This window comes from Cervus canadensis, chromosome 4, assembly GCF_019320065.1.
Source record: "Cervus canadensis isolate Bull #8, Minnesota chromosome 4, ASM1932006v1, whole genome shotgun sequence".
Lineage (NCBI taxonomy): Eukaryota > Metazoa > Chordata > Mammalia > Artiodactyla > Cervidae > Cervus > Cervus canadensis.
Genome location: NC_057389.1, coordinates 51,650,253 through 51,676,892, shown reverse-complemented (window position 1 = coordinate 51,676,892; position 26,640 = coordinate 51,650,253). Strand labels below are relative to the sequence as shown.

The 26,640-nt window shown below is 43.1% G+C and overlaps 1 protein-coding gene across 3 annotated transcripts in view; it reads left to right on the top strand.

The window, feature by feature from the left end:
• Positions 1 to 26,640, top strand: part of SH3RF2 (SH3 domain containing ring finger 2) — a 144,365-nt gene that overhangs the window by 91,367 nt on the left and 26,358 nt on the right. For all 3 annotated transcript variants that reach the window (XM_043465109.1, XM_043465108.1, XM_043465110.1), the window contains 2 exons: positions 19,636 to 19,727; positions 21,196 to 21,366. In XM_043465109.1, coding sequence (XP_043321044.1) covers positions 19,636 to 19,727; positions 21,196 to 21,366 — 263 coding nt within the window. The remainder of the gene's footprint in view (positions 1 to 19,635; positions 19,728 to 21,195; positions 21,367 to 26,640) is intronic.

The following is a 26,640-nucleotide window of genomic DNA, read 5'->3' as shown; positions in this document are numbered from 1 at the left end:
TGACCTGGGTGTGGTGACATCCCTGTTTTGGCCAGCGGCCACCTGAGCATCAAGTGTGACTATCCAAATGCAGCTGTTCCTCCCCTTCAGGCTTTGCCAAGCCTCCACCCAAAGCCAAAGTCCGCCTTATGTCCCACTGCCTATGCCTTATGAAAGCCATAATTGTGTGCCATGAAACCCTGGGAGAGAAAGGACTGGGAGATCTGTTCCCAGGCATGCTTGCAGGGTTCCCAGAAAACAGGCAAACTTGTCCTGGCTCAGCCCTGCAGATAAGGTACAGACATCAACCCTCGCTGACTCATGCACTCTCAGGACCCTCCAGCCCTGACAGCTTCTTGATCCAACCTCCCAACTGCACACGCTGCTTTGAACACTATGTAGGGAGCTCTGAGAGGGCTAGCTCTCAAGCCCGGATGTTTAGGTTTGAACCCCAGCTCTGCTCACTTGCCAGTTCTATGGTCTTGGTCAAATTTCTTTAATGGATTTTTACCTTGACTTTCATCTGTAAAATGGGACTGGTTATGATAATAATAGTACTAGGTTGGTGCAAAAGTAATTGCAGTTTTGGACTGTGAATTTTAAATCATTATAACTAGGCTCAAACACATCTTTATTAACCAAAATAGGAACCACTACAAGCAACATATTTTTGCCAACTAGAAATAAATTTGCTTATTCCTGTAGCGTAAAAATCCATGCTTTGGGATTCATGGAACTCTTGGAAAGCATTTTCTGCCTCCTGGTTGTCGAAGCATTTTGCCTGCAGAAAGTTGTCAAGACACTTGAAGAAGTGGCAGTCAGTTGTGAAAGGTCAGGTGAATATAGGGCTTTCTAGTGACTCAGACGGTAAAGAATCTGCCTGCAATGCAGGAGGCCCAGGTTCGATCCCTGGGTCAGGAAGATCCTCTGGAGAAAGAATGGCTATCCACTCCAGTGTTCTTTCCTGGAGAATTCCATGAATAGAGGAGCCTGGTGTGCTACAGTTCATGGGGTCACAAAGAGTCCGACAGGACTGAGTGGCTAACACTTTCACAGATGAATGTGGTGGATGAGACAAAACTCTGTAGCCCAATTCATTCAACTTTTGAAGTGTTAGTTGTGCAACATGCGATTGGGTGTTGTTGTGGGGAAGAATTGAGCCCTTTCTATCGACCAGTGCCAGCAGGCATTGCAGTTTTCAGTCTATCTCATCAACCTGCTGAGAATACTTCTCAGATATAGTGGTTTCACAGGGATTCAGAAAGCTGTAGTGGATCAGACAGGCAGAAGACCACCAAACAGTGATCATGACCTTGTCTTTGGTGCGAATTTGGCTTTTGGAAGCTCTTTGGAGCTTCTCAGTCCAAAAACTGAGCTGGTCATCACCGGTTGTCATATATAAATCCACTTTTCATCACACGTCACAACTCGATCTAGAAATGGTTCATTGTTGTTGCATAGAATAAAAGAATACGACACTTGAAAATGGCAAATTTTTGATTTGCAGTCAGCTCATGAGGCACTGACATATCGAACATTTTCACCTTTCCAATTTCAAATGCCTAATGACCATAGAATGGTCGACATTGAGTTCTTCAACAACTTCTTATGTAGATATTAGAGGACCAGCTTCAATGATTGCTCTCAATTGGTTGTTATCAATTTTTGATGGCAGGACACTGTGCTCCTCATCTTCAAAGCTCTCATCTTCTTTGCAAAACTTCTTGAGCCACCACTGCACTGCACGTTCATTAACAATTCCTGGACCAACTGCGTTGTTGATGTTGCGAGTAGTCTCTGCTGCTTTACGACCCATTTTGAACTCAAAAAGAAAATCGCTCGAATCTGCTTTTTGTCTAACATCATTACCATACTCTAAAATAAATATAAAAATAAACAGCAAATAATAAGTCATTAGCAAAAAAACATGAAGCGAGAAATGCACATTAAAATGACATATAAAAATACTGGGCCCCGCCCCCGCCCGCTGTGCGCGCGCTGGCCGGGCAGCATGGCGGCGGCGGCGGGCGCCCCAAAAAAAAAAAAAAAAATGACATATAAAAATACTGCACTTATTTAAGAATGTATTCCAATATCAAACAGCAAATTTCAACAGAGCAAAAACCACAACGTTTGCACCAGCCTAATACTTAGCCCTTTGGTGTGTTGTGAAGAGGACTTGGGCTAATAGGGTGCTTAGGAATGGGGGATCCCTAGGAAGCAATTTAAATATTAGCCCTTTAGGTGGTTGTGATTTCCAAGATCTGTTGTGGTGTTCTCTATCTTATCTCAGTGAGATTAGACACTCCTTTAGGGCAAAGATTGTGCCTTCTTTTCAACCCATCTCTCATTGCCTCACTCAAGGCTGGGAACACTCAGAAAGCTTGACAATCAAAAGGCATCAGACATTCATCCTCAAATGGTACAGGAGGCCTGTTAGTCCAATTCCATGGACACTGAGACTCAGTTTGTGAGAAGAGGCTGAGCTAAGGAACATCAAGAGAAGATAAAGAACAAAAAATAAAACTTCCCCCTCACACACCAAAAAATCTATATGACTCTTTTGTTTGGTTTTAACAAATTCTAAATGCCAACAGAAAAGAGAGTTGGGAGGATAGTATCTTCACATCTTTCCCAGATGGTTCAGACATGGACCTTTCTGGAAGCAGACTCAGCAGACATTTATTGAGTGCTAAGCCACTGTTCTACAGGCTGGGAAAACCAATAAGTTGACAGTTGTTCTAAGCAAGGGCCTCCTTCTTAGTGCAAGTCCATGGTTTCATTCCTTCCAACCATAGTGAGATGAAAATATGACACCTGGAGGGAGGTGGGAGGGGGGATCGGGATGGGGAATACGTGTAAATCTATGGCTGATTCATATCAATGTATGACAAAACCCACCGAAATGTTGTGAAGTAATTAGCCTCCAACTAATAAAAAATTTAAAAAAAAAAAAAAAAAGAAAATATGACACCTGGAAACGGAATTTGTCTGAAAGGTTGTGCTCTCCCTTTATTTCCTGTCAGATGTAGTGCCCTGAAAGGTGAGGTCCATCAGGTGTGCAAACAGCCTAGGGTTATAAGCTGGTGTGGTCCACTCAGGACACACAGAATTGTGCCAAAGTCTGTGGAGGCACCACAGACTGGGCCCTCTGGGCAGACAACCAGAACTACTGAAATCTAAGTTGAGACTGTAGTGGACAAGTTTCTTCTGATTTCTACAGAATCTTATAAAGCCAACAAGCACGCTGTCCAGAAAGGGGCTATAAGTTCCTGCTCTGGAAATCCTACATGTTCTTTTCACTCACTGTAGATTCCTGAGCTTGTCTCAAGAAAGGACCTCTGGATTTCAGTGGACTTTACAACCACATTCTATCAACCCCATGGGAGGGAAAAATTGTTAGTTTGACAACCACATCAGAAGTCTCCCAAGTGTCTCCTGTAACAATAATCCAGAAGAGGAAAGCTGACTGGTCAATCAAAATACATCAGGCAGTGTTCCAGGGTACCATGACAACTCTAGATCCTATAGTTTCTAAGATTGTAAATCCTTCATTTACTAAGGGGACTTAATTACTCAGAAGTAGCAAAGACAACTACTTCAATAATGTGGAGGGGTAGTGAGTGATTATCTTTTTTCTCTTCTTAAAAATATCCATTAGGGTTGCTATGATATCCTTTGAGAGATTTTTAAAATAATGAGACAATGGATATGTGGCAAGTAATCAGCTTTCTGAAGATGCCAAGTGAACTTCACATTGTCACATGATTCCTGGGCTCACTAATTTTTTTTTTTTCTTTCAGCAGCAGCACACCACTTGTGGGATCCTATTTCCCCAACCAGGGATTGAACCCAGACCCTCATCAGTGAAATCACCAAGTCCTAACCACCAGAACACCAGGGAATTCCCTTCACTAAATTCTTTAGAAGGAAATTTTTTTAACCATTAAAAGTCCTGTTTCAATTTCCTTCTCCACTGACTCTCCCAAAGTAAACCTATAAACACTGACAGTCCTTAGAGAAAATCCTATTAAACCTCACCTAAAACAGATGAAGGAATTTAGGGCCAGGCTGGTAAAATAACTTCCCCAGGGTAACATGCTGAAAGAGTAATAAAGTGAGGAGCTATACCTAGGAAAATTTGCATTCAGAACCCACGTTTTGTACAGTGATCCCAGGCTGTCTCTTGACTGGTCTTCTGCTGCTCTCTCCATCTAGCTCTCCTGTGGGTCTGTTTTTCTTATTTCAACATATAACTGTCTGCTCCATTCTCTCCATCATAAAAAGCCACTTTCTAAGACATGGTGTCTGTATCAGAGGCAGGGAGAACATGTGAATTTCTAGATATTTAGAAATTGCTCCTCTTTGGGATGCTCTTGTCTGAAAGATGTGAGGGCAGGACCCAGGTGTAGGACAGACAGAAGAGTTCTCATTCAGTCTGTGCTATCCTGGTGAGCAGTGGCCTTTGTCATCCATCCCCAGGATCTGACACAAAGTTTGGTACTCAGTAGATGCCTGACAAGCATCTCCTGTGAATAAAGACCATGAGAGGACCCACAGCAGACTCAAGAGGAACTTTGCTCGTTTAGGTTTTTATAGCCCCTAAGGAAGCCCAGTGAGAGGATTTAATTATAATTATTGCCAAGCAGTTACTTCTTCAAATGGACTGTTATGACTAGGAGGGCAAGAGTTGTAATTAAGGTTTTGGTATAGCCCAGCATTTCAGAAGGTACTGGTGGCACTCAGTCATCAGACTCTGCTTTGGTACTAAAATCCTGCCTTGCAGGCAGCAAGCTGTTGGGCTCAGGAGGACATGAGGTCAAAAACAGAAGGGGAGTAGCGGAGCTGGCGACATTCTTTGCCCAAATAGAGGACTCAACTTAAAAAAGAAGATTTTGCCTTTCTGGTTTGAGGTGTGGGGTTTTTTGTTTGTTTTAAATTTCATTTTATTTTTCATTGGAAGATAATTACAATATTGTGATGTTTCTGCCACACCTCAACATGAATCAGCCATAGATATACATATGTCCCCTCTCTTCTTAAATTTCTCTTCCACCTCCCTCCCCATCCCACCCCTCTAGGTTGTTTTTGCATTTTCTCAAGAAGTCAGTGCAAAGTCCAGCTGTGGAGAGGTGCCAGAGCCCTCCTTCACAGGAACCTCAGCATGCATGAGAACAGGCCAGTCCAGTGTTAGGAAAGAGACTCCTGAATACATGTCCCACATACAAGGTTAGTCACCCATCACTGGGTCTTTCTCAGAGGCAATCTGGGCTATTGAAGCTGGCCCTTGAGTCCCAGAGAAAGAATATTTCCTCCTTAAAATCCAGTCTCATTGAGAAAGCCCTATTTTCTTCTTCTTTTTTGATGTTTTTTATGGTGGTAAATGGGTAAGAGTCACATAATAGAAAACATACTGTTTTAGAAATAGAATAGAAAACATACTGCTTCCATATTTAACTGTACAGTTCAGTGACAACAAATACATTCACACCATTATGCAAATCTTACCATCATCTATTCCCCCAAATTTTTTACCTTCCTAAACTGAAACTGTCCCCGTTAGAAACTAACTCCGCATGCCCGCTCCCCAGTCCTCACCCCCCACTCCCCAGCCCCTGGCACCTACAACACAGAGGAAGTCCTGTCTCCTGCTGCTTCTCACATTTCTGCTCTGTATGTCTCCCTGCTCATAACAGTATCAATGTTACAGTTAGGTGGGTTTTTCATATGAGCCCAACGTTGTGCAAAGTACTTTGCACGCACATTCTGATTGAATCCTTATGAGAATCTGATGACGTGGGTATTGTTATCGCCCCTTTTTATAGATGAGGAAACTAAGGCTGGGAGGAAATATGTCTGAGCCTCATAGAGTCGGTTAGACTGCCAAATTTCAAACTCAGTTCAGACGGCCCCTGAAGTCCATTCTCTTAGCTATAGCTGCATAGTGTCTCAAGGAGTTATACAGAAATCCACTGAATCAGTGACTGTCCCCATGGGGTTCTTCTTGAGTAATGCGGTGATACCCTGGAGATGCTAGGGGCTTGAACTGACAGTGTGGGGGACCACATCAGCTGTGGTTTTCCAAGCTTCTATACAGATGTTCCGATACCACATTTCTCCCCAGCAGAGGCCAGTGAAAGTGAAAGTCGCTCAGTCGTGTCCAACTCTTTGTGACCTCATGGACTATACAGTCCATGGAATTTTCCAGGCCAGAATACTGGAGTGGGTAATCTTTCCCTTCTGCAGGGGATCTTCCCAACCCAGGGATCGAACCCAGGTCTCCCACATTGCAGGCAGATTCTTTACCAGCTGAGCCACAAAGGAAGCCCCGGCAGAGGCCAGTAGGCAAATAAATTAAGCAGGAATTTATCTCCAGCAAACAAGGTTTATGAAAAATATTTTACATCTGAGACATAGCTCTTGGCAAGCCTCTAGAATCATATTATAACCATTAAAGAAATTTAAAATCTTCCTGCAAAGAAAACCCCAGGCCCAGACAAGTTTACATGTGAGTTTTTTCACACTTTCAAGGAGGGGATAGTTTCCCTTTTTACAAACTCTTCTAAAGAAGGGAAGAAAAAAATATATATCCCAACTCATCTCATGAGGCTGAGATATTCGTAATTTCAAAAACCAGAAAACAACAACATAAGAAAGGAAAATTTGAGTTTTACCTCACTTATAAACATAGATGCAAAACTCCTCAGGTGTCTATTAGCAAAGTAAACCCAAAAATGTCTGGAAATAGAATATACCATGATTAAGTTGGCGTTTTCCCTAGACTGAAGGGTTAGTTTAATGTTACAAAATTAGTCGGTGTAATCTATCTCATTAACAAATTAAAGGGAAAAAAAGACCTTTTCAATAGATATAGAAAAGGGTTTGATAAAATTCTATAGCTATTCATTATGCGTATTTAAAAATCTTAGCAAGCTAGAAGTAAAAGGGAACATGATAAATGGAATTTATATAGTCTACAGCAAGTATCATACATAATGGTAAAATGTTGCATTCTCTTTAAGATTAGGAAAAAGAATAAAATGTCCATCATGTTTCAACTCAACACAGTCCCTCCCAGAGCACCTGGAAAAAAAGGAAAGATAGGAAGGAAGATAGGAAAAAAAAAGTAAAAGGTTAAATATTTGAAAAGAAGAAACATAGCTGTCACTATTTGTAGATGATATTGTTGTCTATATAGAAAATTCAAAACAATCTAGAAAAGTGTATTAGGAATAAATAAGAACTTAGCAAAGTTACTACATACAAATCAGTACAAAAATGTTCACTGCATTTCTGTATCCTGAAAAGAAACACACAGAAAAATAATTTTTTTTTAAAAAGATATATATCATTTACCATAGCAACTCAGTTTATAAGTCCAACAAAAGATATGCGGGCCCTTTTTGGAGAAAATGTATAAAACTTTACTAAAAGACATTAAAGAAGACCTAAAAAAGGTTGGGGGAGGGAAGGATTGGGAGTTTGAGATCAGCCAGTGCAAAATACAGAACAGATAAACAACAAGGTCCTACTGTATAGCACTGGGAACTGTAATATATTTGATATGTGATAATAATGGAAAAGAATATGAAAAAGAATACATACATGTATAACTGAATCACTTTGCTAAACAGCAGAAATTAACACAAGATTGTAAATCAGCTATGCTTAAATAAAATTGTAAAAAAAGACCTAAAATAAATGAAGAATTATGCTCTTGGATAGAAAGACTCACAGTTTTTAGGATGTTGATTCTCCCCAAATTTTTTTACAAATTCAAATCCCAATGGGCTCTTTGTGTGGAACTCAAAAGGTGATTCTAAAATTCAAATGGAAGGACAAAAAGCCAATGACCAAGATACTTCTAAGAAAGAAGATGGAATTTGGTTAGGGTGAAGAATGGGACCTACCCTATCAGATATCAAATTTTATTTTAAATCTATAGTAATTAAGATGGCCTGGATTTAGCATAGAGATTCTATTAAACCAATGGAACATACTGGAGAACCTAGAAACAGATGCAGCATGAAGACTTGATTTATGACAGAGCAGGCTTTGCAGATCAGAAGGGAAGAATGAACTATGGTGCTGGGTTAATTGGGTATCCATGTGGAAAAAGATGAAATTGGATTTCTCCCTTGTCAAAAAATCAATTCCAGGTGGGTTAAAGACTTAAATGGGAAAGACAAAACTATAAAACTTTTAGAAGACAATATAGAAGTATATCTTTATGACCTTGGGATAAAAAAAAAATCATATTCAAGATTCTTCAAAAGTATAAACCATAAGGGAATATATTGTAAATTTGACTCTATTAAAAACTTCAGCTCTTCAAAGGACACCACAGAGTAAAAAATGCAAGCTACAAAAAAATTCTTATCCAAAATATTAGAACTCCATAACTTAATAAGAAAATAACCCAAGAGAAGGGGAAAATATACAGAGAAAATGAACAGGCATTTCATATAAGAAACAAGAATGGCCCATAAACATTCAAAAAGGAACGCAAGCTCATTAGTACTCAGAGAAATTCATTTGAAACCACAATGAGATATCATTTCACACCCACCACAGACAGGTATTAAAAAGCTCAGCATTCCCACACACTGGGGTAACAGGAATTGTCATTCACTGCTGGTAGAGGTGTAAATTGTTACAGCCATGCTGGGAACCAGTTTGATATTGCCTAATAAAACTGAGCAGGCTCCTACCCTACAGCCCATCAATTCTACACACAGGCATAGATCCTAGGGGAACTCTTGTACGTGTGCACGGGGGGCATACACAAGAATGTTCCTAGCAACATCATTCAGGACAGCCCCGAGCTGAAAATCACTTCAAATGTCACATAAATGATAGGATGATTAGATGGTGGTAGGTGCACATGATGAAATATGAGACGGCAGTGAAAACCAACCACAAAAACCTAGTGTTAAAGCAGAAAAACGCACGTCACAGAAGAACACACGCAACGTGCATCCATATGCCCTGTGTTCAGAAAAAACAGGCAAACCTCAACAACATGTGGTTTAGGGATGTATTCCGACATGGTCAAAGTTGCATAGAAAAGTGCCGGAACCATTAGCTAAATTTCTGCATTGTCAGCTCTGGGAGTAGGGAAGAGATCTGATTACAGAGGAATATGCAGAGGGCCTCTAAGCACAGTGTTCAATTCCTGTTTTTATTCTGTTTTCTGAATTGGGTGGTGGTGTAAGCAGATGTTAGTTTCATTCTTCTTCTTTAAATAACAAAAAAATTATATGCACATTTCATCATAGTGTGTATATATATATATAAAATTTAAAATGTCAGCAACAAGGGAACATAACAGAGCAGAGGTGGGGTGGGGTCTGGAAAGGGCAGGGGTGACAGAAACAGTGTGATCTGCTCAAGGAGCTGAAAAAAGACCCACAGCTGAAGGAAGTGAAGGGGGGAGGGTGGGGGGTGGGAGGAAGGTGAGGCTGGAGACGGGGCAGGAGCCAGATCACAGAATATTCTAAGCTTCGATGACCCCCTGGAAGATGGAAATGGCGTTGTCTTCACAGCATTACACAGGATTACCTCTACTGACCTCACTATGTACTTTGGAAGACATTTTTAAATTTTTTTTTTTTTTAATTTTTTGCCATGTCTCACAGCATGTGTGATCTTAGTTCCCTGACCAGGGATCAAACCCTCGCCCCCTGCTTTGGGAGCAAGGAGTCTTAACCACTGGATCGCCAGGGAAGTCCCCTAGAAGATACTTTTTGAGATGGACCCAAAGTAACCTGCTGCCAGCTCCTGAGTGAGTTCTGTTTCTCAGACCTTTCTATTCTCAGGACAGATCATAGCACTGGGGAGCTGCTCCCTGCTCATCCAGAACAGGGAGGGCTTGCAGGCTGGGCTGGCTCTGAGACCGGCTTAGAGAAGGAAGGGGAGCGGTCTGGTAAACAGAGTTCTGCCTCTGTAAGGACCTCGCTTCTACCAGGGAATGAAGAAGAAAAACGAACAAACAAAAAACCACTTCATAGCCTACCTGTCTCCAGATCTGTTGTCTATTACAGGAGACGCTGGCCAGGAACAGTGGTCATCAGGAACATGACATACCTGTGACCCTAAAAACAGAACTCTGAGGGCTTCCCTGGTGGCTCAGTGGTAAAGAATACTCTTGCCAAAACAGGAGATCCAGGTTCAATCCCTGGTCTGAGAAGATCCCACATGCCACAGAGCAAATAAGCCCATGCGCCACAACCTCTGAGCCTGTGTTCTAGAGCCTGAGAGCCTCAGCTGTTGAGCTCACCTGCCGCAGCTACTGAAACACTCTAGAGCCTGTGCTCTGCAACGAGAGAAGCCGCTGCGATGAGAAGCCCGCCCACCACTACTAGCCAGCAGCCCCTGTTTGCCACAACTGGACAAGAGCCCACATGGCAGTGAAGACTCAGCATAGCCAATAAATAAATAAATACAATTATTTTTCTTTAAAAAATGAATGCTGAATTTGGCTGGAAGGCTTTTCCTGGGATCCCCAAGCATGCCTCACAGACGTGAGCTCTCTAGGCATATGGAGTTGAGTGCTAACCTTGAAAGTGAAAATCGCTCAGGTGTGTCCGACTCTTTACGACCCCATGGAATAGTCCATGGAATTCTCCAGGCCAGAATACTGGAGTGGGTAGCCTTTCCCTTCTCCAGGGGATCTTCCCAACCCAGGGATCGAACCCAGGTCTCCCGCATTACAAGGGAATTCTTTACCAGCTGAGCCACCAGGCAAGCCCCAAGTGCTAACCTTGGTCAACACTTAAAAGGGCTCCTGGTGTCAACTTAACCACCCACGTGCGCCTGAATATCACGTAATCTTTCCATCTCAGCTTATCTGCAGAAATGAGGATGACAAAAATGAGGCCTGTGTGTCATAAGTTAGCGTTGGAATTGCAGCGTGTGAGTGAAACACGTCTTGGAGACCAAGGCAAGCCTCTCCCAGCAGCGCCCAGAGCACTTTGAGCCCCACCCTGTCCCCCGTGCCAACATGTGCTGTGTTTATGTAACTGTGGGTTTAAGCGCCTTCCCCGGTATACGGGGTGAGGTCCACCTGAGGAAGGAACTCTATGTGTCTTGGTCGTTCCATTGGCTCCACCGCTGGGGACCAAGTATGGCCCACACACTGCAACTGCTGAATATGGCTCAAGTCTCTCGTAATAAAAGAGCAGAAGGAATTTTTAACTCTATAAAGTTCGATGGTCAACTCTAGATTATCCATAGTGGTGGTTTAGAAACTACCATATAATACTTAATTTTCTGTCTCTAAAATGCAGCCCTCCTCCCAGCCCTGAGTGAACATTCCATAGGTTCAGGCCCTTGTTCATTCCTGGGCCTCCTGAGATGCTGGACCACAGGGGCTGGCTCACGCTCTGTTGAGGAGGAGCGCGCCCCATGCCCAGCAAGCTCCTGAGAGGCATGAAGACAGCTGAGTACCACAGCAGGGGCGGGGGTGGGGGACAGCAAACATATTCTGGCAAGCCAGGAACCTGAAAGCACCTCTAGAAGAGAAGAGAGGAGGCTTGCTTATTCCCATCCCCACCTCACTCCTGGGTCCTGCTCTCAGTCCAAGACTTGGCAGGGCTGTCACGTAAAAGGAGGTGCTCCACCCACACCACCCACACCCTGCGCAGCAGCTAATCTCTTAGTAGCTCAAAATAAGGAATATTTAATTAAAATATACACCCTCCTATATATAAAACAGAAAACAAGAATCCACTGTATACAACAAGGAACTCTATACAACTTCGTGTAATAACCTATAATGGAAGAGAATTTTAAAGAATACTTCTAGGTGGCTCAGTGGTAAAAAAATCTGCCTGCCAATGAAGGAGATGCAGGAGATGTGGGTTCAATCCCTGGGTCGGGAAGATCCCCTGGAGGAGGAAATGGCAACCCACTCCAGAATTTTTGCCTGGAAAATCCCATGGACCGCCGAGGAGCCTGGCAGGCTACAGTCCATGTGGTCGCTAAGAGTCAAACACAACTTAGTGATTGAGCACACACACACATGTATTTATGTCTATCTATATATATTTATATCTATATATATTTATATCTCTATATAACTGAACAGGGATTCCCTGATGGCTCAGATGTTAAAGAATCTGCCTGCAATGCAGGAGACCCCTGTTCAATCCCTGGGTTGGGAAGATATGGAAAAGGGAATGGCAACCCACTCCAGTATTCCTGCCTGGAGGAGAGTGGCGGGCTACAGTCCATGGAGTCACAGAGTCAGATGCAATTGAGCGACCTAACACGTGACTGAATCACTTTGCTCTGTACCTGAAACTCACACACCATTGTAAATCAACTCTGTTTCAATAGAAAAAAAAATTTTTTTAAATAAGCAATATGTATTGAGCACTTACACTGTGCTAAATAATACACATGGGTTCTTTTATTCAATGCTCATAACAACTCTAGGAGAGAAATACAATTATTGCCCCCATTTTACAGATAAGGAAATGGAGGAGCCACAGAATTTGATCCTTGCCCAAGATCACATATGCTAGAAAATGCTCGAGCCGCAGAGCCAAAAGCCTGAGTAGGCTAGAGCTGCCTCCAGAGGCCAAGTGATCTGGGAGGCCAGGGCCAGCAGAATACTGCAGCAGCTCCCGCCAGGCCTGAGCCCCCTCTCCTCCCTTACTTAACACCTGAAAACGCCCAGAGGCCACACAGCTGTGCATTCCTCTGTTCCTGATAAAGACTTCTTTTCAGTGAGTCATTTCCTTCAAAAGGAGGAAAAAATGCTTTTATAACACAGCAGAAATTCCCACCCACATTCTGGAATACCAGCACTTTCTCTCATCCTGCTCAGATCCCTGGATCCTACCCCAGGAAGCACCAGAGCCTAGAGGACCTCAAAGGTAGCCTCACAAACCCTTTGTGGCACAGGGACCCGAGGTCATAGGTGACCTCAGGAAACCACCCATTGGAGGCCCTTTCATTCAGCCAGGCTGGGCCTGTGTCTTGAATACCACTGACAGGAACAGACCTGCCTTCCTCAGAAGCTGGCCATCTACCTGGCTGTCTTCGTTTACCGGGTGGGGCCTTCATCTCTGTCTTGTTCTGGCTGTCCTTCCTCCCTGGCTTTTTCTTACTCTCACTCCATACATTCATTCATTTTTGTTTTCACCTTACTGGTGGAATCTCTGTCTGGTCCCTAGGTATCCACATTTGATTTTTCCCATATTCAGGTGGCCCCCTGCCATATGAAGATCACTAGCCCACTGTTAGATTAACCTATCACCCCTATATCCTTTGCTGACTAATTCCAGCACTTGGGCTGGGTCAAGCTAAGGTCACTTCCGGCCAACTAGATAATGTAGTCATATTTTTTAACAGCTTTACTGAGTTATAGTTACATACAATAAAGCTCAACGATTTTAAGTATACAGCTCAATGACTTGGCAGATGTTAAAAGGCATGTGATGACTATTGAAACCAAGATAGAGAATATTTCTATCACCCTCAAAAGTTTCCTTGTGCCCCTTTGCAATGAATCATCTCTCCCCTTCCCTGGCTCTTGGCAATTCTTAACCTGTCACTATACTTTTGTTTTTTTTAAGAATGTTACATAAATGGCATCACAGAATATGTAGTTTTGTGTGTCCTGCTGCTTTTACTTAGAATGATGTTAAGATTCATCCACATCATTGCATGTATTGCTGAGGGGTTTTCCATTGTGTTTGTACCACCGTTTGTTCATTCACCAGTTGATTGGCCTTCGGGTTGTTTTCAGCTTCTGACTAAAACGAATAAAGCTGCTATGAACATTCCTATACAAGTCCTTGTATAGACATAAGTTTGCATTTCTCTTAAGTAAAAACCTGTGAGTAGGACTGCAGTGTGGTAAATGTATGTTTTACTTTAATAAAAAATGGCCAATTCATTGTCCTGTGGCACCCGCCAGGAGCAGATAAGAATTCTAGTTGTTCCACATCCTCACTGACGGACACTCGGTATGGTCAGTCCTTTTAATTTCAGCCATTCTCGTAAGTTTGTAGTAGTATCTCACGGTGGTTTTAATTTGCATTTTCCTGATTATTGTTGATGTTGAACATTTTTCCATGTGCTTACTGGCCACTTGATATTATCTTTTGTGATGTCCTTTGCCCGTTTTAAAAAAATTCATTTGGCTGAAGTCAGTCTTAGTTGTGGGCATGTAGAATCTTTGTTGTTTCACGCAGAATCTTTCGTTGCATCACATGGACTCTCTGGCTGTGGCACACCAGCTCAGTAGTTGCAGCCCATGGGCTTAGTTGCTCCGTGGCATGTGGGTCTTAGTTCCCCAACCAGGGATCAAGCCCACATTTCTTGCATTGCAAGATGGATTCTTAACCACTGGACCAACAGGGAAGTCCCTTTTGCCCATCTTTTAATTGGGCTATTTGTCTTCTGAATGAGTTATAAGAGTTTCCCCAATCTTTATCTCCCCTTTCTTCTTCCTTCCTCTATCCCTCTGGATCTTTCTCTTTCCCCTGTGTGTCTCTGTCCCAGACTCTGACTCCCTCCCCCACTCTTGGAGCTGTCCACAGTCTCCCTCTCTCCCTCCTTCTCCTTCCCCACTTGTATTCTCCCTTCTCCTCCCTGACTGAAAATCTGGCCTCCCTTCCCATTTCACCTTAGAAAGAAATCCAACACAAACCCAGTGATTTCAGTTCTGGCAGGTTTCCCTGTTCCAATTAGGAGCAAAATACCCATCTCTCCAGCTGAAGACCTAGAGAGGTAAAAAGAGAACTTCTTTAGGTGTAATGGAAGGATGGTTTTCTTTGCATTCTGGCATCTTCCTCCTCCCTAAATGATTAATAGTGCTTATGGACAGTAGGACTTTTTACTCAAGCATAACAATGGAAAGTCACAGGTGTTATGTGAAGTTCATCCTGCTCAATCAGTGATCCAACAGCCTTCACAAACATAAGATTAGTTGTTCACATAACAAGGCTCTCCCTTGGCACATCTCCCAATCCCAGAAGGATTATATCTTGCCCAGTTGCAGGGGAGGAGCAGCCTAGCCCAAAGCCAGCAGCTTGTTTGAGGGAACCAGTGTGACAATGTTTGATTGCAAAGTTCACAACACTTTATGAAAGTATTAGAGACTTTCAGATGGATGACCAAGGAATGTCTTGGCGGGGAGGGGGGGGGGGGTTTAAATAAATTTTTAAAGGTCACATTCCACTTAGTTATTACAAAATATTGGCTATATCCCATGTTGTCAGTACATCCTTGTAGCCTATCTTATACCCCAATAACTTGTACCTCCCACTCCCCCACCCCTATATTGTCCCTCCCCACTCTTCACACTGGCAGCCCCAAGTTTGTTCTCTGTATCTGTGAGTCTGCCCTCTTTTTGTTATATTCACTAGTTTATTGTATTTTTTAGATTCCACTATTTATTGTTGTTAGTCACCAAGTCATGTCCCAATCTTTTGCAACCCCATGGACTGTCAGCTACCAGGCTCCTCTGTCCGTAGGATTTTCCAGGCAAGAATACTGGAATAGGTTGCAGTTTCCTTCTCCAGGGGATCTTCCACATCTCCTGTACTGCAGGCAGATTCTTTACCACTGAGAAACCAGGGAAACCCCCAAAATCTTAAAATGTATTAATACAAGGAAGAAACAATAGAATAGTGTCCATAATGTGGCATTTTTCTATAAATTAAAAAATAAACAGATATAGATATATGATGTTGGTATATGCATACATACATTTTCCCCAAAAAAATCACAAGAAAGCAGCAGCAGTGATGAGATTTGGATAATAGAGTTATACAGGGAAAAGGGTATTAAGTAATATCATATAGTATTTGTCTTTCTCTTTCTTGTTTAACTTAGCATAATGCCCTCCAAGTCCATCCATGTTCTTGCAAATAGCAAAATTTTGTTCTTTTTTAATGGCTGGGTAATATTCCATTGTGTGTGTATATGTACCGTATCTTCATTATCCATTCATCTGTTGATGTACACTTACATTGTTTCCATATCTTGGCAATTGTAAAATATGCTGCTGTAAGTATTAGGGTGAGAGTATCTTTTCAAATTAATGTTTTTGGTTTTTTTGGACATGCACTCAGGAGTCATACTGCTGGGTCATATGTTAGATCTATTTTTAGTTTTTTGAGAAACTTCCATACTGTGTTCCACAGTGGCTTCACCAGTTTACATTCCCACCAATAGTGTATGAGGGTTTCCTTTTCTTCATATTCTCACCAACATTTGTTATTTGTGTTCATTTTGATGATAGTCATCCATTCTGGCTGGTATGAGGTGATATATCATTGTGGTTTTGATTTGCATTTCCCTAATGATTAGCACTATTGAGCATCTTTTCATGTGCCTGTTTACCATCTGCATTTCCTCTTTGGGAAAATGTCTATTCCATTCTTCTGTCCATTTTTTAATCATATCATTTTGTTTTTTTAATGTTGAGTTGTGTGGGCTATTTATATATGTTGGATATTAATCTCTTACTGGTCATATTATTTACAAATACTTTCTCCCATTCAGTAGGCTGTCTTTTTATTTTGTCAATGGTTACCTTTGCTGTGCAAAAACTTTAACTAGGTCCCATTTGTTAATTTTGCATTTATTTCCTTTACTTTAGGAGACAGATCCAAAAATACTGCTACAATTTATATCAAAGAGTTTTCTGCCTACATTTTACTCTAAGAGTTTTATAGTATCCAGTGTTACATTTAGGTCTTTAATCCTTTTTGAGTTTATTTTTGTACATGGTATTTGACAATGTTCTAATTTCTTTTACATGTAGCTGTCCAGTTTTCTCAGCATCATTTATTGAAAAGACTGTCTTTTCTCCATTGTATATTGATTCCTTTGTCATAGATTAATTGAATATAAGTACATAGATTTATTTCTGGGCTCTCTAACCTGTTCCATTGATCTATGTGTCTGTTTTTGTGTCAGTACCATTTTTTTTTACTGTAACTTTGTACTATAATCTGAGGTCAAGGACTGTCATCCCTCCAGCTCTGTTCTTCTTTCTCAAGATTGTTTTGGCTATTTGGAGTCTTTTGTGTTTTCATATAGATTTTTAAATTATTTTAGGTCTGTTAAAAAAAATGCCTTTGATATTTTGATAGGGATTGCAGTGAATCTGTAGGTTACCTTAAGTAGTGAGGTCATTTTAATAATATTGATTCCCCACCAAGTTGGACTGTTTCCTAAATTTCTTCTTCTGATCTTGCATTATTAGTGTATAGAAATGCAACAAATTTCTGTATATGAACTTTGTATCCTGCAACTTTACTACTAGAGCTCTTGATGAGCTCTGAGCTATAGTAGTTTTTCTGGTGGTGTCTTTAGGATTTTCCATGTATAGTATCATGTCACCTGCAGACAGTAACAGTTTCACTTCTTCCTTTCCAATTTGGATTCCTTTTATTTCTTTTTTTCTCTGGTTGCTGTGGCTAGGACTTCCAAAACTGTGTTAAACAGAAGTAGTGAGAATGGACCTCTTTGTCTTATTCCTGATCTTAGAGGAAATACTTTCAGCTTTTCACCATTAAATATGATGCCAGCTGTGGGTTTGTCATATATGGCAAATCTTTATTATGTTGAGGTATGTTCCTTCTATGCCTGCTTTCTGGAGAGTTTTTATCATAATGGATGTCAAACTTTGTAAAAAGCTTTTCGTACATCTATTGAGATAATCATATGGTTTGGGACTTTATTAAAAGCTTATTAAATTATATTTTATATACCATATCATATTTTACATACCATAAAATGTGTTTTACATTTAACCCATTTAAGGTATATAAACAGAACTATGTAATGTTTCTTGTGTCTTGCTTTTTTCAATTAGCATAATGTTTTCACAGTTTATCCATGTTCTGGTATTTATCAATACTTCATTTCTTTTGTGGTTGAATAATATTCCATTGTAAAGATATTATTCCATTGTATGGATATACCATGTTTTATTTATCCATTCTTCAGCCAGTAGACATTTAGGTTATCTCCACCTTTTGTCTATTATAAATAATACTGCTGTAAAATTCACATACAAGCTTTAGTGTGGATGTATGTTTTCATTTCTCTTGAATGTCAGACTTAGTGAATCATATGGTAAATCTATGAATTATTTGAGGGGCTGCAAAACTACTTTCCAAAAGGCTGGAACCATTTTACATTTCCACCAACACTGTATGAGGGTTTAGATTTCTCTATACTCTTGCTAACCCTTCTTATTATCTAACTGGAATGGTTTTCTGATCCTATAACTGAGTTGAAACATCACACATACATACACAACCATACATACATTTACACAATCATTGACACAGACACACACACAAAACTATATCCATGTCTTCTTGCACACACCTCTAGAGTTCATAGACATATACACAGAATTCCGGATAGACACTCACAACCATACATACATATATCACACATAGCATACATGCTTATCTGACCCACATGCATGAACATAAGACATACAATAGACCAGTGTCATCAAACATGTACATACAATTGTCACAGGTTCTGAATAAACATACACACTTGTACATACATACTCAAGTAATGGATTCACAACTGCTCAAACACACATTCTGCAAATAATAGTTGTACCCACAAAGCACAGTCCTAAAAAGGCACATATATGTAGTTACCATCACTTAAAGGTAGATAACTGAAGACTGATTGAATGTATTTACTCTGGATGGCATGGAGATAGTTGAGGTTTCATTAGTATTTGATGTAGTGGGTAGAAAGATGTTTTCATTCATTCATTAAGTTACAAGTAACATATTAAGCATATAAGAAACACAAAGATAAACAAGATGTAGTCCCTTCCTCATGAACTTGTAGTCTAGTGATGGGGGATGGTCAGTAAATAAACAAGGAAACAATCACAGTCTGTGATATGTGCCAAGAAGAAAATAAGCAAGGTAAGACATTAGATAATAAGTGAAGCCTCAGGATAGCTGGCAGTTTCCAGATGCTTTTAGAATTTTTGCCCCCTCTCTCAGCCTGGAAAAGTGAAGAGGTTGCAGATTCACCCTCACTAAGTCACAGGATAAACTGGTGTGTGTGTGTGTGTGTGTGTGTGTGTGTGTGTGTGTGTGAATACTAACATTAGTGAGAGTGTGGGCTCAGACCTGGAGTACCTGGTTCTAAATGTTGGTTCATTCTAGTTGAGTGATTTATCTCTTTCCCTCAGTTTCTCATCCAAAAATAGGGATGATACTAGTTCCTTTAACAAGGATTAAACTAGCTGATACTTACGAAGCACTTAAAACTGCCTGGCGAGCGTTCTCGACATTAGCCATCGTATCATTTTTCGAGAACAGGTTTTCTTAGAGGGAGGGGAGTGCACTAGGAAATGGGTGGGGAGGGCCAGGGACATGAGGAAGAGCTGGCAGTGCTCTGTCGGCTGTAAAGTGAGCAGGCCTTCACCCCAGGCCTTATCTGAGCCGTCTTTTGGAATGTGACCCTGGCATACCACCTTAGCAGACCATAAACCAATCCCCCACCACTCTGCTCTGCCCACAGCCACAAACCACAGAGAAAAAGGCACACGATGGGTGGTGCTGGGCGTGCCTGTTGGTTTTTAGTTGCGTCAGAATGCAGCAGCTCTGCTGTGGGTCTGGCTCCTAATGCTTGCTGTTTCTGCAGGTCAGCACCTATCACCCTGCACCTGCCTCCCTAGGACATTCCACGGCCATTGTCAGTCTTCCTGGCTCCCAGCAACACCTCTCAGCTAACATGTGAGTAAAAAAAAAAATGAGTTCAACCCTCCACTCCTGGTCCTGGCACAGAGGGGTCATCTTTGCCATCCCTCTGTCATCGAGCATCCCCTGTCCCCAACCATCCCATGGAGAGAAACAACAGCTTCCCTTCCTTTACAATGTCCAAAGGAAATAATAATGAAAAATACAAATTACCAAGCTACATCATCCTGGCTCATTATTTTACAAAAGCAGAAAGAGACTAGTTTATGTACCAAAACCCTACAGGGAGATTGGGTACTGAGTGATTTCTGTTGTCTTTGTTTAGAGTCACAATGCTTGGTCATCAATAGATGCTGCTGTATAAGTGAGAAATAAATATAACATTTCAGGAGGGAAAGAAATCTTGCAGATGAGAACATTCTCCTAGCCCCTTTGATAAAACCTGTCAGTGCCTCAAAGTCCTTAGAGCAGTTGTCCCCAACCTCTGGGCTCTAATGCTGATGATCTGAGGTGGAGCTGGTATAATAATAATAGAGACAAAGTGCACAATAAATGTACTTTGTGCACTTGAACGTGCACTTGAATCATCCTGAAACCATCCCACTGGCGCCAAAAAGGTTGGAAACTGCTGCCTTAGCGTCTATCCAGCTCGAAGCCATAAAATTTTAACCCCAAACCTGGGAAACCAAAGTGGGTTATTTTTAATGCCTTTAGTTGGATAATTATTCTCCTTCCACAGCCTAACTACTCCCCCGGGTCTTTACCCCAAGCTCATATCTGGATCTTACCTACCCAACCTACTATGTGGACTCCAGAGTTGAAAGTCACTGCTCCAACCCAAGAACATTTCTACCACGTTTCAAGCCCATTCTCCTCCATCCCACAATGCAGCCAATATTCATTCCACTGTGTGCCGAAACAATGAAATTAACCCTTGCCTCCCACTTCCCCATGTCCATCTCCTGCCTACATTAAGCTAGCATCTTGGGGGTTAGACACGTCACTACCCTCAGGAGAGGGAATGGATCAGAGAGGCTTCTATGCTGACCCCTAGGTTCCCTGAACCTTGATGTCTATGACCACTGTCTTGAGGGTACTCTAAGCAGTGTGAACAAGCATCCTAGATAGAACCATCACTCTCAGGCTTTTGACCCGACTCTGCCACTGATTCCTGGTCACCAACTCCTTTCTCTATTCTTGGCCAGTTTCCCCAATGTCAAAATGCTGTTGTGACCTCAGTGAGTGACCTGGAGCTTCAGGGCACTCTATGGAGGAGCGAGGAGATGAAGGGGGCAGGGATTTGGGCCCCTCCACTGCAACTTCAACAAGGTTCCACTGTTTCCATCTGCCTTACATAGTGAGGTTTCAATTCTTAAAGGATGTTTAGTGCTAACCACTGGGTCATGGACTCTGAGTTTTCCTCTCCCTTCACCCTTTGCTGGTTCCATGCCCTCCACTAGGCACACTCACCAGTGTACTTCACCAGTTCCCTGTGTCTCCCCAGGTTTGTAGCTCTGCACTCCTACTCAGCCCATGGCCCCGAGGAACTGGACCTACAGAAGGGAGAAGGCGTCAGGGTCCTGGGCAAGTACCAGGACGGCTGGCTCAGGGGCGTCTCCTTGGTGACCGGGCGAGTTGGCATCTTCCCCAACAACTACGTCATCCCCATTTTCAGGTGCGTCCTCTCCAATCTCAGGCATCAAAGGGTTGGATCATCTAGGCCAGAGTCCATCTCTGAGTTGAATGGCTGAAGGACTCAATCCTTTCAGAGTGTGGGCCAAGAAACAATTTTTGCTTCACTATCCTCCTAATGATTAATTTTAAAAAAATAGTAAAATAGTTATCTTTTAAATAGCTCTTCACATTTTACAAGTATTGATACTTTTGCATCTTTTAGCTCTTTGGCTATGCTTAAGTATCCCAATAGGTGGGTGTTATTTTACAGATGATGAAAGTGATGTGCAGTTAACCAGCCTGCTCAAGAACTAGATTTCAGTTCTACCGTACAACCCCCACAAATCACACTTCACTGTCTTCACCCAGACACTCCATAATCGTAGCACAATGGGAAAGCCCAATGGTCAGAAGACCTCTAGGACCACCTTGGGAGACTTCCCAGGACGTGGGGCCATTAGGCAGAGTTTTCGTGACTCAGACCACTACCCATACATCCAATCCCCCAGTCATGTGCTAGTTACCCTGCAGGTCTTCTTTCCAAACAGCTTTTCCCAGCCGTCTTCATTCTCTGGCACATTCATCAGCTGCACTGCTGCGCAGTTTGTCCAGCACCTCATACAACCACAAGTACACACAGGCCCCCGAAAGTATCCGTGGCTCCTCCTGTAAGTCCAGTGCTACCTCCACCCCCTGTGAGTCCAGGCAAAGCCTATCACAAGGCCCCAAGCCCCTTACCACACATAAACACTACCTTTATGACATACCAGAGAGTCATAACTCCAAGGAAAGGGATAATCCCATTGTTCTCTATGGGGGTCAGAGCAGGAGTCATATATGGCCAGTTTGGGGGACCTTCCTGTAGGTGGGCAGTGTGTCCAGAGGAGGGCTGCAATGGTGAGGAAATAGAAGCTACATCACTGGATAAACCTAGAAGGACAATAGGATTGTTTGAGTGCAGAAGACAAGGGTCAGAGAGACCATAATAGACTGTGCAGACCAGGAAGTAAGCTTGTTCCCTCAGGGGAAAGTGAACCAGTGAATACAGCTTAGAAGATTCTGGTTCAATAAATGACTGCACTTGCTTTTATTGAGGTGGCGGATCCCCTTTCTAGATAGAATACAGGCAAAGTGTGGGTACCAATAGATCCAGACAAAAAGATTTCTTTGCATGCCAGAAAGTTGGAATAGAGGGTCAGTTACTCCCTTCAGTGGTTCTTGGAATTTGTTAGACATTTGCAAAATCTCCAAAGGCAAACTAAGGATGCCTATAACTGATGCTTTAATCCGTTTAGTCAGCAAATATATATTGAGCACAGTATGTCAGGCACCCTTCTAGACACTGGAGAAACACCAGTGAACAAAATACACAGAAATCTCTGCCCACTGGAGCTTATGCTCTGGTGGGATGGACAGAAAATAAATAAGACGTATAAGGAATATAAGTGGTGTGCTGATAAGGTCTAAGAAGAAAAAATAAGTCAGGAAAGGGGGATAGAATTTACGTGGGGGTGATTACAATGTTAATAGTTTGGTCAGGGGTGGGCTGGCAGAGCAGTGAGAAGGAAGAAGGAAGGGATGCGGGAAGTGTATTCCAGGCCCAAGGAACAGCAAGAACAGATCAAAGGCCCCAGGGAAGGAGCATACTGATGTGAAGGCCGAGAGGACTGAATTAGGGAAGTGAGAGGGACTCTTAAGAGATGAGGCCAGAGGGGTAACAGGGATTCAGGTTCAGAATTTGCTCAGTCATAATGAGGAATGTGACTTCAACCATGTTACAGGGCTTGGAGCAGAAGCGTGACATGACCTATCTTGTGTTGTAATCAGAACCCCTCTGGTTGCTGGGTTGAGAGTACACTGTAGACAGGAAAGGTGGAGGAAGAGAGACTAGTTAAGCGGATATGGTAAGAATCTGGGGGGTGGGGGTGGGAGTGGGGGGAGGGCGGGGATGTTGACAGTGAAATGAATGAAGGTGCTGGCTGTGGAAGGAGGGAAGGAGCGGTGGTTAGATTTTGGTTTATTCTAAAGGTAGAAACAACAGGGTTTTCTGACAAATCCAATTCTGAGTGTAAAAAGAGAGGACTCAAAGTGGGTCCTGAGTAACTGAAGACAACGTTGCCTTTTACTGAGATGGAGTTGAAATCCAAAAGAGGAACAAACAGGTCTTGAGGTGTTAGTGAGGAGAAGCAAAAGCCTGGTTTGCAGCACATTGTCTCAGATGCCTTAGTAGTCCTAGTAAATGGTTGCGTATTCAAGTCTAGCATTTAAGAAAGAAGTCTAGGTTTAAGATGAAAGCCCAAAGACTAGATGAAATCACCGAGGTAGGATCCGTTGTGGTGGAGAGAATGACCGTGAGCCGGGAGCTTAATTCCCCAAGGAAACAGGGAAAGTGATGCCTGCAACAAGGCAGGGTAGGAGATGGTAGAGTCTGTTCTTGTGACTCCAAGCTGGGAAGTCTTGAGGAGAGTGGGAGGATAGTTCAGGAGTGACAGAGAAGAGCAAAGACCTACTTTAACTCATGAACAGTCTTCCACGGAAGAAACTATCATGAACTCTCTAGGGCCATCTCTACTACTCTACTGGGGCATTTGCATCAGGCCTTAGCCCGAAGTCCTGATTATTCCATAAAAAACCACTAAAGTAAGAGTCACTGTATAATTCATCATCCAGACTAGGACATTTTTGAGATAGAAGAGGGACACTGCCAGGAGAGCAGGTGTAAACAAACTCTCCCTGGAAAATCTGGACTTAAGATCACCCTAACTGAATGCACATGGGACTCTGTTCCAATGTAGCTCAAGGCTCCAGCTTCCTATTCTCTCCTTGGCTTTTCTCCAAGGTAGATCTATTCCTGGGCAAATGATGAGCTTCTGGACTCACTCTATCCGAGGTGGCTGTGTGTCAGATGGTGGATGGATGTTCAGCAGCACCGTAGGTGGCCATGAGTCCCTCCCCACCCCTGGCTCATAGAAACCTGACTCTGTGCATATATTGAGATGCTGCTGATGGGAGTGTTTGCTTCCAGGAAATCAGCATTTCCAGAAAGGAAAGTCACTGTCACAGTATAATCTCCCTAGGGATATTAATTGACAGCAGATCCATGCTTTCCCTGTGTGTGTGTTTTCTCTGACAGCCTCCCAGATGCAGAGAAAGTTTCCATCCCCGAAACCTTGGATGCAGATGACATGCTCAGTTTGTCTATCTGGGGGCAGCTCACCCTTGTTCTTAACAACCCTTCCCACTGCGGGAGGCTTGGTTCCTCCCAGTTCTCAGGGCTGAATGAGGCCATCCTTTGTCAGCAGAGTTTCTGCTACTGAGTGGGTTGGACTACATGTGCGAGGTCCCTTTCTGCTCTTCGGTTCTGTGTGGGTGAGAGGTTTTCCCCCATTTTCATTGTGTGCTTGCAGGGATGGCTCTGCACTACCTCCAGCCCCCATGGTGTACAGGACTGCCTTTTCTAAGACAGCTAGACCTCCAAGGTGTGAGGTGCCCCCTGAGATTTGATCAGCAGCACTCTTAATCAGCATCTCCTAATGCACTGAGCCAGACAGAGCCTGGGGATCAACTGAGAGACTAGAGTTGACCAAAATGCCAGGGTTTTGATTTATGGTTCGCAAGCGAGCCTTTGAATTACCAAAGAGGAGAGGCTGCTATGCCGTGTGAAGCCCCAGTGCTCTGTGCTCTGGGGAATGCCGGCCTGCCCAGCTGTGCTGACCACCCCTAGATCTCTGCCACCATGACCTATTCCCCAGATCCCAGAGACAGCCCATGGGTCGGGGGTACACAACACTTGTCACGTTTTCATTCAGGTCCTTTGTAGCAGCACCTGCATGCTTTTGGGTTTCCTCCTCCACACCCAGTCTCAATGTTCCCTCCCATTTTAGAGGCTGCAGAAACCAGCTCCTCCCCATTCCTTCTCCTCCTCCTCACTCTCCCTCTCACCTCCCTCTCCTCCCCAGCCTCCTCAGCTCATTACCACAGCTGAGGGACAGGCTCAGCCTCTCAGAACTTGGAAATGGGATCAGGAGGAACAAGGGAGAGAGGCACATGGGCCAAGTTGAAGGCTGTTCACAGCGGGTACTCAAGCAGCAGCCCCTGATCAGACTCTCCCCACCTCAGACTCCTGCCTCGCCACTCTCAGTAGCCTCCTTACGATCCTGTTTCCAAGCTCTTCCCACTCCTTTCTGTCCTCCCAATATACGCCTTTCTGCCCAGTGAGCTGGGATACTTCTCTTTCAGGCAGCCTTCAGCAGACTCATATGCCATCCCGTTGCCGAAGGGGTAGAGAAAAGTGACAGGTGGGCCACCACTCACTGGCCTTTAACTTGCTACACAGAACTGTATAAAGACTGTCACAGTGCAAGCTCTTGCCTTACCAAGAGGCTCCTGCCACTACTGAGCAGGGTAGACGGCACATGTGTCATGCCCCTTTCATGTACTGCACAAGTTCTTAAGGGCTTGTATCTCAGGTAGAAAGGGGGACACACTCAAAGCAGTGCAGTGGGGCAAATCAGAGGCAACATGCTCACCTCCCCTTTAAACCCAGAATGCCTTTCAGTCTCTCCATCTAGAAAACAGGGGTCATAACGTCTGCAGATCTCAGGTGTCATGGGGATTAATGAATATATGTTAGCACAGCATTTTGATGTTAGAAGAGCATGCTGGGTAAGTGCTGAGTTTATTTTTTATTTTTTGGGCTGTGCTGGGTCTCTGGGTCTTCTTCGTTGCTGCTTGGGCTTTTTTCTAGTTGCAGTGAGCAGGAGCCACTCTCTAGTTGTGGTGCATGGGCTTTTCATTGCAGTGGCCTCTCTCGTTGCAAAGCACAGGCTCTAGGGTGCTCAGGCTTCGGTCGTTGCAGCTCCTGAGCTCCAGAGCACTGGTTCAGCACTTGTGGCACTTGGGTTCAGTTGCTCCCTCGTGGACCAGGGATCAAACCATGTCTCCTGCACTGGCAGGCAGATTCGCTGCCCCTGAGCCACCAGGGAAGCCCATGTTGACCTTTTTGCCAAAAAACATAGAGGGGTTCTGTGTTGGGAAGGGGACTTGAAATTTAGGAGTTTCTGGAATCCAGCCTCGTGCTGGGCCCAGAAAAATGAGGTTGCACCTCAGTCTGTAAACAGTTGTCCAAAGAAAGGACTGGTGGAATAAGCTTGACTCAGGCCTCATTAACTGTTTTCTGTACTTGCTGCCACTGCCAACCATTTTGGAACCTGATTTCCCTGTTGCTGGTCCATTTTGCAGCATCCTACACTTTGAGGTCTTTGTTTAAAACACA